At 44.0% G+C, this 12,733-nt stretch overlaps 1 protein-coding gene across 3 annotated transcripts in view; it reads left to right on the top strand.

Annotated features, from left to right (window-relative positions):
• Window positions 1-12,733, top strand: part of IL16 (interleukin 16) — a 131,156-nt gene that overhangs the window by 83,780 nt on the left and 34,643 nt on the right. For 2 of the 3 annotated variants that reach the window (XM_066592687.1, XM_066592689.1), the window contains 4 exons: window positions 770-962; window positions 3,615-3,732; window positions 6,063-6,195; window positions 8,840-8,912. In XM_066592687.1, the coding sequence (XP_066448784.1) occupies window positions 770-962; window positions 3,615-3,732; window positions 6,063-6,195; window positions 8,840-8,912 (517 nt within the window). The remainder of the gene's footprint in view (window positions 1-769; window positions 963-3,614; window positions 3,733-6,062; window positions 6,196-8,839; window positions 8,913-12,733) is intronic. The other variant, XM_066592688.1, reaches the window with a different exon arrangement.

Raw genomic sequence — 12,733 nt, 5'->3', positions numbered from 1 at the left:
AACCCTATTCCTCCAGCTATGACTTTCAACAATTCAGCCATTCGGGAGCTAAGGGCGTGACAGGGGTGTTCCTTTATGCAAGCCCTGTCAAACCCCTAGCTTCCAGTGGTGACAAGGTACAACAGTACTGATATGCACTAGGCATAACACAGTGTATCAGTTTTACCTTGAGCAGTGTTTTCCAAACATCAGTCCTCATGACCCTCAATGGATCATAATTTGAGGATATCCTATAGAGAGAACACCTGTGGCAATGCTTAAGGTACTTACAAAAATTACATCACCCGTGCAATACTTAGGAAATCTTGGGCTCACAGGAGAGGGGCTGCTGAGTCCATGGATGTGATTTTTATACTCACCTACCTCCTCGTTCTCTTCTTGTCTGCCCACAAAGCCGTTGCTTGGTACATTACAAAACCTCCTTCTCTTCAATGCACTGAATAGTGGCTATGTGGGCAGACAGTGGGGGAACGGGGAACCAGGTGACTCTAAAAATCACATCTTAGGACTCTGCAACCCCTCTCCTATGAGCCCATAGTGGTAGTTTATTCATAGGAAGCCACAAGTTCTCTTTAAGAAGTGACTGTATGTATTCACTATTCCACCTGTTCAGACAGAACAACGAAAAGATTTAGAGGAGCTCACTGGTCTTCTTGTTCTGACAAAAAATAGATCTTTGTGTTCCTGTGTTTGCTTCCTTCCTTTTTGCAGTGATTAATACATTGTTTTTGGATTATAAATATGACATGCTCAAATTTGTAACTTTCAGCAGGTGAAGAAAGGAGTGATAACGCTCACAGTTCGAACAGGACTCAGTGCACCAGATATCATCAAAGCCTGCAACACTCAAATGGTTCGCTCCAAAAGCTCCAGCATTTGCGCAGTGAGAGAGCATAGCCCGCTACAACCAGAAACCTCTAACCCAAACGACAGAGTCATTATGGAGGTGTCATTACAAAAAGGTACTAGCTAAACTACATTCTTTGTATTCTGTTCACACCAGATTACTAATACTTCCCACCATATGTTATATTCCCTAACCAGTTTCTTAGAAGTCAAATGTGCCACTCAAGCCCTTGGGAAGATGGAACAATGCCTCTGTGTGGTAAACTGAGGGGACCAAAGGTCCGGGCTGTTCACACAACTTGGGACAACATATCCACAGCAAATCTACTGTGTGTGTGTGAAAATACCCTAATAGTCCCAATATGATGGCCCCAAAGGGTATGTTCATATGTAGCAGATTTGATGCTAATTTTGACATTGGTCTGCAGCAGAATTCATTCCTTCAATTCAAAGGCTAAAATCTGTTTCAGATCGGTATCAAAATTTGCACCAATAGTGCAGATTTTGATGAAGTTTGTGGTGCGAAACCACACCAAAATCCACTATATGTGAATGTACCCTAAGGGTATGTTCACATGCTGAATCCTACTATCTACTACAGATACGCATGCAGAGTTAGCCCTGTTAATGGACTAAAAATAAATCACACACACAGTGTCACTGCAATCATCATGTGCCGTATAATTACTTCCATGCTGTCACTCAACAAAACCCACTATGCCAAGACGAACATTACCAATAGTAACACTATATTAGGGCCAAATAATACTGCCACACCATAATCACAAATTACCACTACATAGTGATTAATACCAACATACTGTCACCGAATAAAGAGCACTACAAAGATAGATACTACCAATAATATAATAACACTATATGAGAACCAGATAATACCCCCAGACTGTGAACCCATAATCCCCCCATAGTGTTACTGAAAAAACACTATACAAAGGTCAATATTACCTCCAATACGGTGGCTATATAGCAGTATACAGCAGATCTACAATGGCACTTTACAGACTGCATAAATGATTACAGTACCATTATATCCAGTGATCACAGGTGACATCTCCTCTGAGTGGATTTGTTCATTTTCTTTTTTTCTTCATCTGGCCCATACTATCATGATGACTTCTACCAGTCATAATTTGTCTCTGCAGAATTTGACACAGATATCTTTAACTCCTCAATTGTCCAGGGACCTAGCTTAGCTTCACAAACTTTCACATAATCTCCGTATCCATAGAGCCCCATATAATAGTTTAGCCACCTGAGGTGACCCACACAGTAACAGTATCCCCCTTTTTGTGATCCCTGTAGGCTCCACATAGTAAGTGCTACTTTTTATATCCCACACATTGTTAAAGTGCCCCCACTCAGTAATAATGCTCTCCTTATTGCCTCATTCATTAATAATGCCCCAAATAGTTCCCCACTCAGTAGTAAGGCGGCACATAGGCTCCCACTCAGTAATAATTGCCCTCACTCCTGCAAGTCAATGTCAGAATTTTAAACAAGACTTGTAACAATGACTGGGAATATGAGCCAAAACCAAAATCTTCTCCAGAAGGAAAAGTTAACTATGCACAGTCTCAGGATGATTGCCCCTCATCAGTGTGCAATCGGTTTCTGGCTTTGTATTATATTTTGATGTCATAGTAACCAGCCACAGCTGTTATCCTTTGTATGACACGAATTAGTAGTGTGACAAGTTTTCTCAACCATTTAAAACTTCAGAGCTATAAGGAGGATCTATAGAAGTCAGCCATATTATAGATCCATACAGCAAAGATAAATATTATGGCCATGTGCATGGGCCTTTTAAATTTCATTAAAGTGAATAAGCAGGCATGGTAGACAACCTTCACCCAATTTGGAAGTTGCTTGCTGAAGCTCAAACTTTTATCATAAATATCAACATAGAGCGAGACAGAGTGACTCTACCAGAGAAAGATTTTCTCTTATTTAGGGGCTCCAGCCGATCGTATAGGAACTCCTCCTCCCCCAGGAGACTATATGCTTTAAGAAGGGCTCCTGCACATTGGTGAGAGCCATATCGGGCCATGATTCACGGCCAGATATCCCCCTCGCAATCCTTCAGAAAACCACTGGATGTGAGGTGATCTCACATGAAAACAGCCTCGCATCCCTGCGGGCGGAAGGAATCCCCAATAGCGAAGAGAGAGAGAGAGGGAAGCAGAGCGACAGGGGATCTCCTAGAGATCTCCCCATATTTGGAGAGATAGGGGGCTGGGCTAGAGCACTCCCCCAGGGCTTACCCCTGAGAGTGTGGAGAGAGGGGGCTGGGCTAGAGGGGGTTCTTATAGTCATTTATCTCTAGCCAAGAGAGGGCGCAGGGCTAAAGGGTGGATCCCACTAGACTGACCCCTGTCTCTCCAAATATGAGGACATCTCTAGGAGATCCCCTGTAGCTCCACCCCCTCTCTCTCCTTGCTATGGGGAATTCCTTCAGCCCTGCAGGCTGTTTCACAATCTTCTCCTATTGATTTCAATGGGGCATGCACTGCTAATGCTGGCCCTATTGACAACAATGGGCGATATCGCTAAAAGAAAGAACATGCTGCATTTGACGATTCATTCTGGATTCTGAAAAGAAGAGATGTATAATGAGAAGTTTTAGATGGATTTGTCTAAGAAAAGGCATCAAATACTGTACTAAGCGCCTGAAGTTTTATAGGGAAACTAGTTAACTATCACTACCTCGTAGCATTGCTCTGTAATATTCTTCTTCTCTATGTCCCCAGAGTCAGGAGTTGGTCTGGGGATTGGGCTGTGCAGCGTCCCAAACTGTGGCAGCATTTCTGGAATATTTATCCATATGCTTTCTCCAGGTTCCGTGGCCCACATGGACGGACGTCTGAGGTATAACTTATTTTTATACTGTCTAACACCCCAAAGAGCAGGACGAAATGTGTTCCTCATCCAAAAATAAATTCCTGTTTCTAGCAGGTTGACTTTGTGGATACAATTCACTGAACTGTAAGGCAGTAGGACACACATTATGTGGTGATAAACCCATTCATTTGCTAGTTATTTATATACTCTCTGATTTTTCGCATCCATTTCCTACTAAAAAGTGTCGTTATTTGTACAGATATTTATAGAGAAAAGAAAAAAACAGATTGTTCCCTTTACTGCTTTAAAAAATACTGTAGTTTCATGTGTGGATTTCAGGAGGTTGCAATAGAGCCGCCAATCTACAGTATCACTCTGTCAACAGGCTGGTGTCTTTGTTTGCCAAACCGACATAATAAGCCTCGTGCCTCATGATGAAAGACATGTTTCCGGTATCTAGAAACTATATGATTGCACACAGGTACACAGCGGTTCCGGATTTCATAATACTATAATGGGTGTAGATTACATTAGTCCTGTTCCACATATAATAAGTTCACACTTGTGGAAAGCTCAAATATTTTGCTCTCTGAGTTACTAGAGGTTCACATTGTTTTAGTGAGTTGCAAAACTTCTGCTGACATTCACTTTTACTCATTCTTCCTGTTTTTTTTCACACGATGTATAAGTGAAACTTGTTAATATGCAATCTGCAAATGTGTAGAATGTGCAAAATTAAAAGTCATCGGCAGTGCCACTCCAGTCTAATAGACACAGAGGCCTGTCAGATATTTACAGTCAATAGGTGCTCCAAAATTTACTCCAAGGCATCAAAAAAAAAACATAATAGAAATAGCATGTACAATGCTTTCGGAAAGTCTTCAGACCCTTTCGCGCAATATCCACGGGCAAAATAGAAGTAATAAAACCACGCGGGTCTCCCGCACCCATAGGGAATCATTGTACACCCGCAGGTAATTAAATGCCTGCGGATGTCATTTTTCCCTAGCACGCGGATCGCACAGCATGCTTCATTTTGTGCGGTTTTCCCGCATGGACGGCTCCCGCGGCTTGCAATGAAGCCTATGGAAGCTGTCCGGTCCCGCAACACACCCGCAGCTGTTATTGTGCTGTGCCGCAGTACCACAGGAAAGCAGGAGTTAAAAAAAAAAGTGTGCACAGCGCATGCACATCCACCAGACCAAAGAAAGAAGATCTGGCTGCTACGGAGAGGAGACCCGCAGCGTCCGGACAGGTAAGTATAATCTATTTTCTTGGCCTCATGTCTGCGGGCCAGGAGGGATCCACTGCGGCATTTTGCACGGGGAATCTGTGCAGGCTCAAATTTCCCCATGGACATGAGGCCTTTTACTTTTTAATATTTTGTTATGTTGTAGCCTTGTGCAAATTAAAAGGATTGTAGCTATCATTCTGCACTCAATACCCCATAATGACAAAGTGAAACACAATGTTAGAAATCTTTGGAACTTTTTAAAAATGAAAAACTAACATTTAGCATTGACATAAGTATTCACACCCTACACTCAATACTTAGTTGAAGCACCTTTGGCAGCGATTACAACCTCCAGTCTTCTTGGGTATGATGCCACAAAGTTTGCACACCTGGATTGAGGGATTTCTGCCATTCTTCTCTGCAGATCCTCTTGTCAGGTAGGGTGGGGCCCGTCTGTGGACAGCCATATTTAGATCTCTCCAGAGATATTCAACTGGTTTCAAGTCAGGGCTCATAGCAATTTTGACTGCTATGCTTTTAATGTGCACAGATTAAGACTTTAAATACATAAATAGTATTCCTGCGAATGTCCTTGACTCAAGGACATTCACAGAGTTATCCCTAAGCCTCTCCTATGTTGTTTTGGCTGAGTGCTTAGGGTCACCCTGACCGATCTCCATGCCCCAGCTAATGAAAAACACCCCCACAGCATACTGCTGGCATCACCGTGCTTTGTTATATAGTATTGGGCAGGTGATGAGCAGTTCCTGGATTCCTCCAGACATAATGCTTAGAATTCAGGCCAAAAAGTTCAATATTGCTTTGATCACTCCAAAGTATCTTGTTTCTCAGCCTCCTTTAGGTGTTTTTTGCCCCATTCCATGTGGGCTTTCATGTGTCTTTTACTGAGGAGAGGCTTCTTTCTGGCCGCTCTGCCATAAAGTCCATGGGTCTGGGATATTGAGTATAGAGTGATGGGAAAAACTTGAAATACAACATAAAATGTAAAAGAAATGAAAGAGTCTGAAGACTTTTGAATGCATTGTATGCTCAACCAGCCAACGTTTTGGGCAGAGTAGGAGCTAATGATATTTATTGAAATGTTTTTTATTTCTTATTGTAGGAAGGGTGATGAAATAGTTGAAATAAATGAACATGTTGTCACAAACAAGTCCCTAAATGAAGTGTATGCCTTTTTAAGCCATTGTAACCCTGGAGCAATCATTATTCTAATCAGCAGACATCCAGATCCTCAGGTAAATAAAGTCATATTAAGCAATAAATAATGGAGTCGGACTTAAAGTGAACGATCACCTTCTAACACCATGTCCAAAATTCAGAACTTTGTTTTTCTGCTAAATAGCTCCAAAAGGCCTGCATAAACATAAAAGATAATATCCTGGCTGCCTGTAATGAATACTAGGGAGAGCTTACAGCATACTGTGGCATTACTAAGTTCAGTGTATATCAGTATGAAGCAAGCTCCCCCTAGTAGTGGCTGCAGGCAGTCAGCCTGTTACCTCCTAAATCTACCGGAATGCAGAGGCTTTAGAGCTCTACATAAAATGGGGCACTGAACACTATAAAGATATACTGTATTATGGCACTCAAAATGAATGTGTTCTTTGATGTTATTGACAATACAAAGACAAAGTGAATAATAGGACATATAGTCTAGATATAGAAGACATGGAAGACATATTATTTAGTACTGTCGGCTTACTTTGACATAATCTGTACCGCATACATTCTAACCTTGGCCACTAATACTCTACATCCTACATCCTGCCCGCAGCCGAGGATATTTTTTTTACCTGTCCAGGTCCTGTGCGGGTCTTCTCCGTTCCGTCTGGATCTTCTTTCTTCTGCACTGCGGATGCGTGTGGGCAGTACATTTATTTTCTTGAACTTTCCCACGGTATCTGCGGCCTGTCCACAATTGAATTGCGGGTGGGCCTTGGATCGGTCCGCACAGGATCCGCAGCAAAATGGAGCATGCTGCGATTTATTTTCTGGACCGAAAGGTCCACAAAAAAGCTCTGCATGCTTTAATGCATTTGCAGACGCCCATGTATTCCTATGGGCGGTTTGATTTGCGGTTGACCACGCGGATTCCTCAAATCAGATCTGCCCATTGACATTGGGCCTAATCCTGTTGTTGTATTGTCAATAAAAATAAAAATGCAACATTAATTTTGACTGCTATGCTTTTAATGTGTACAGATTAAGAGTTTAAATACATAAAAAGTGTTACTGTGATTGTTGTGGTGTTATAGAGAAAAAAACAGTGTGTTCTCATCACCACCTTGAAACTGCAATTATGTATCACGTTTTACTATATTATGTACTGGATGAGTGTAATGTTATTGTACAGCATACACATTATATATATATATATATATATATATATATATATATATATATATATATATATATATATATATATGTGTGTGTGTATGTATTGTATATATGAGTACAAAATGCAGCTGAAGATAAGTTATATAAAGGAGTGGGGAAAGTTTTTTTTTTTCTGGTTAGTACAGTAATTCTAACAAAGAAGACTACAGCCTACTTCTCCTTTGCTCCATCCACCCATAGATATACTGCATGCACTTCAGCAAATGTGTCATTCAACAAATATCTTCAAGGATTATTTGAAAAGTGCTCTTTTTTTTCTTACAAAAACACTGAAAACTTCCATATTTGGCACTAGATAAAAACTATAAAGAAAATAATATGTATACCTATTATGGCTTAAATGTATTTTCTGAATATAAACTTATTTAAACATGCATATTTTGATATAGGACACTATTGTGATAAAGGTCAGAGATCATTACACATTTATGTTTAATCAGTTTCTTAGCTTTTAAATATACATAACATACAATAGTAATCAGAGATACAATTATATACTTTTAGGGCATGGCCCTGCATTTCACAGCAAGGATTGTATCAAGTAGTTCTTATAGTCTGTACTTAAAGCTTTTTTCCAGCATTTCTTAAAGGGGTCCTGTCATAAAAAAAATTACTATATTTACCTATTCCTCCCCCGTTAGTCTACTTACCAGATCTTCTCCTCACCTATCTTCTCCTGTCTCCTGCAGTCCCCCTGGGTCACCTCATCACCAGCTGGCTGACCCTTCAGCTTCCTGTGATGTTACATACATTCACAAGCAGTCCTCTTCCTGACAGTCAATGTACGTTAAGTCACAGTTCACAGGCCAGCAGGGGGAGTGCCGATCTACTTCAGAGACTGCTCATGCGAGCTGTCACGGCAGTAGATCAGCATTCCTTCCTAGCCAGTGAATACTACAGCACAGGGACCTGACCTTCACTGACCCATCTGGAAGAGAATACAAGGAATGCAGCCTTCATAACAAGCCGGCCAGCGTGCGGTGAGGTGACCTGGAGAACTGCAGAAACTCAGCGATGAGAAGATGTGTTAAGGAAACCGGGGGTAAAAAAAATGGGTGAGTGTGGCATTTTTTTTTATGACAAAACGTTAAATGATAACAACACTTGTGTAACAACTGAAAAACTATTGGATTTGGGTTCCCAGCCATTTCTTTGGTAGGAGGATGTAGGGTTATTTTTTTGCTATTAGTCCCTTTGTTAGAGCAATTTGCTCATCTTGAAATTTGTCGTATATAGTCTCTTAAGTAAATTATTGCTTTGCAGCTGGTAGAACCCAAGATCGTACCGACTTCATTGTGGGCTAACGGTAATATAGGTTAGGTGAAAGAGGCAAAGAAGAAAGCAAGGAGACCAAAAAAACATGATGAGCCTAAGAGAGAAGGCCAGCTTATCATTATTACACATTTAATATGGTAAAACAAGATAAATGGATACAATATATCTTTTCTATCAGTACTTAATGTGGTGTTTGCATTTGGGCAGGTTTCAGAGCAGCAGTTGCAACAAGCTATGGCTGAGGCTGTGGAAAGAGATAATCCTCAGTGCTACATTGAAGGTAAGACAAAACCTGCATGTAAAACCTTAAAGGGGTTGTCCCGCGCCGAAACGGGTTTTTTTTTTTTTCAACCCCCCCCCCCCGTTCGGCGCGAGACAACCCCGATGCAGGGACGTACAGACAGCTTACCGGAGCGCTTACCTTGATCCCCGCGCTCCGGTGACTTCTATACTTACCTGTGAAGATGGCCGCCGGGAACCTCTTGCTTCGTGGACCGCAGCTCTTCTGTGCGGTCCACTGCCGATTCCAGCCTCCTGATTGGCTGGAATCGGCACGTGACGGGGCGGAGCTACACGGAGCCGCTCTCTGGCACGAGCGGCTCCATAGAAGACTACAGAAGACCCGGACTGCGCAAGCGCAGCTAATTTGGCCATCGGAGGGCGAAAATTAGTCGGGCTCCATGGGAACGAGGACGCTAACAACGGAGCAGGTAAGTAAAAAACTTTTTATAACTTCTGTATGGCTCATAATTAATGCACAATGTATATTACAAAGTGCATTATTATGGCCATACAGAAGTGTATAGACCCACTTGCTGCCTCGGGACAACCCCTTTAATACAAATAAGCCCAGTGAAATTCAAACATATTTCACAGAAAGGGTATCTACAATGAAAGAAAGTGCCGTCAGATAGCAAGCAACAATATTGGCTGTCTAGATGTTGTAAAAGAGTTCAATCCACCTTGGCCTACAGGATATTCTACAACATTCTTCAAAAACTGGGTTTCCAAGGTCTTGTCTAAAGGCACTATTTTTTTCTTTTGTTTATTTTTTTTTACTCTAGAAATACATAGTATGAAAAGATTAATTCAAGCCGTAATATCATAACAACGTGGCAACTAGAGATGAGCGAGCACCAAAATGCTCGGGTGCTCGTTACTCGAGACGAACTTTTCGCGATGCTCGAGGGTTCGTTTCGAATAACGAACCCCATTGAAGTCAATGGGCGACCCGAGCATTTTTGTATATTGCCGATGCTCGCTAAGGTTTTCGTTTGTGAAAATCTGGGCAATTCAAGAAAGTGATGGGAACAACAAAGCAACAGATAGGGCAGGCGAGGGGCTACATGTTGGGCTGCATCTCAAGTTCCCAGGTCCCACTATTAAGCCACAATAGTGGCAAGAGTGGGCCCCCACCCCCTGCCAACAATTTTAACTTCTGAAAAGCCCTCATTAGCAATGCATACCTTAGCTAAGCACCACACTACCTCCTCACTGCCTGCATGACACTCCACTGCCACTTCTCCTGGGTTACATGCTGACCAACACCCCCCCCCCCCACGACCCAGTGTCCACAGCGCACACCAAACTGTCCCTGCCCAGCCTTAAGCTGCCCTCATGCCACGCCACCCTCATGTCTATTTATAAGTGCGTCTGCCAGAGGAACCGCAGACACACACTGCAGAGGGTTGGCACGGCTAGGCAGCGACCCTCTTTAAAAGGGGCGGGTCGATAGTCCACAATGCTGTACATAAGCAATGAGAAATCCAATCCTGTGCCACCTCCATCTGGAGCTGCACACGTGGGCATAGCAATGGGGAACCTATGTGCCACACACTATTCATTCTGTCCAGGTGTCTGCATGCCCCAGTCAGACCGCATTTTTTTATAAATAGTCACAGGCAGGTACAACTCTGCAATGGGAATTCCGTGTGCACCCACAGCATGGGTGGCTCCCTGGAACCCACCGGCTGTACATAAATGTATCCCATTGCAGTGCCCTGGACAGCAGAGCTAACGTCAGATTAAATGCAGGTGGGCTTCGGCCCACACTGCATGCCCCAGTCAGACTGGGGTTCTTTACAAGTGGACAGATGCAGTTACAACTCCCTGTGGACCCACAGCATGGGTGGGTGCCAGGAAGCCACCGGCGGTACATAAATATATCCCATTGCATTGCCCATCACAGCTGAGGTAATAATGTCATGTTTAATGCAGGTTGGCTTCGGCCCACACTGCATGCCCCAGTCAGACTGGGGTTCTTTAGAAGTGGACACATACAGTTACAACTCCCTGTGGACCCACAGGATGGGTGGCTCCCTGGAACCCACCGGCGGTACATAAATATATCCCATTGCATTGCCCATCACAGCTGAGGTAATAATGTCATATTTAATGCAGGTGGGCTTCGGCCCACACTGCATGCCCCAGTCAGACTGGGGTTCTTTAGAAGTGGACACATGCAGTTACAACTCCCTGTGGACCCACAGCATGGGTGGCTCCCTGGAACCCACCGGCGGTACATAAATATATCCCATTGCAGTGCCCAACATAGCTGATGTAACGTCAGCTGTAATGCAGGTGGGCTAAAAATTAATTTGATTACACTGTAGGCAAGGGCCCCCAAAAATTGGTGTACCAACAGTACCAATGTACCTCAGAAAAATTGCCCATGCCCAACCAAGAGGGCAGGTGAAACCCATTAATCGCTTTGGTTAATGTGGCTTAATTGGTAACTAGGCCTGGAGGCAGCCCAGTTAAAATAAAAATTGGTTTAGGTGAAAGTTTCAACGCTTTAATGAGCATTGAAACGTCTAAAAATTGTTTAGAAAAATTATATGACTGAGCCTTGTGGGCCTAAGAAAAATTGCCCGTTCAGCGTTATTATGTGAGGTTTCAGGAGGAGGAGCAGGAGGAGGAGGAGGAATATTATACACAGATTGATGAAGCAAAAAGGTCCCCGTTTTTGATGGGGATAGAGAACGATGCTTCCATCCGCGGGTGCAGCCTACGTATTGCTTAGGTATCGCTGCTGTCCGCTGGTGGAGAAGAGAAGTCTGGGGAAATCCACGCTTTGTTCATCTTGATGAGTGTAAGCCTGTCGGCACTGTCGGTTGACAGGCGGGTACGCTTATCCGTGATGATTCCCCCAGCCGCACTAAACACCCTCTCTGACAAGACGCTAGCCGCAGGACAAGCAAGCACCTTCAGGGCATACAGCGCGAGTTCAGGCCACGTGTCCAGCTTCGACACCCAGTAGTTGTAGGTGGCAGAGGCGTCACGGAGGACGGTCGTGCGATCGGCTACGTACTCCATCACCATCCTTTTACAGTGCTCCCGCCGACTCAGCCTTGACTGAGGAGCGGTGACACAGTCTTGCTGGGGAGCCATAAAGCTGTCAAGGGCCTTAGAGAGTGTTGCCCTGCCTGTGCTGTACATGCTGCCTGATCTCCGCGCCTCCCCTGCTACCTGGCCATCGTAACTGCGCCTTCGGCCACTAGCGCTGTCGGATGGGAATTTTACCATCAGTTTGTCCGCCAGGGTCCTGTGGTATAGCATCACTCTCGAACCCCTTTCCTCTTCGGGTATGAGAGTGGAAAGGTTCTCCTTATACCGTGGGTCAAGCAGTGTGTACACCCAGTAATCCGTAGTGGCCAGAATGCGTGTAACGCGAGGGTCACGAGAAAGGCATCCTAACATGAAGTCAGCCATGTGTGCCAGGGTACCTGTACGCAACACATGGCTGTCCTCACTAGGAAGATCACTTTCAGGATCCTCCTCCTACTCCTCCTCAGGCCATACACGCTGAAAGGATGACAGGCAAGCAGCATGTGTACCCTCAGCAGTGGGCCAAGCTGTCTCTTCCCCCTCCTCCTCATCTTCCTCCTCCTCCTCCTCACCGCGCTGAGATATAGACAGGAGGGTGCTCTGACTATCCAGCGACATACTGTCTTCCCCTGGCTCTGTTTCCGAGCGCAAAGCGTCTGCCTTTATGCTTTGCAGGGAACTTCTCAAGAGGCATAGCAGAGGAATGGTGATGCTAATGATTGCAGCATCGCCGCTCACCACCTGGGTAGACTCCTCAAACTTTCCAAGGACCTG

Source organism: Eleutherodactylus coqui, chromosome 2 (assembly GCF_035609145.1).
Source record: "Eleutherodactylus coqui strain aEleCoq1 chromosome 2, aEleCoq1.hap1, whole genome shotgun sequence".
Classification (NCBI taxonomy): domain Eukaryota; kingdom Metazoa; phylum Chordata; class Amphibia; order Anura; family Eleutherodactylidae; genus Eleutherodactylus; species Eleutherodactylus coqui.
Note: the sequence above shows the minus strand (reverse complement) of the source record. Positions and strands in the feature narration are given on the sequence as shown.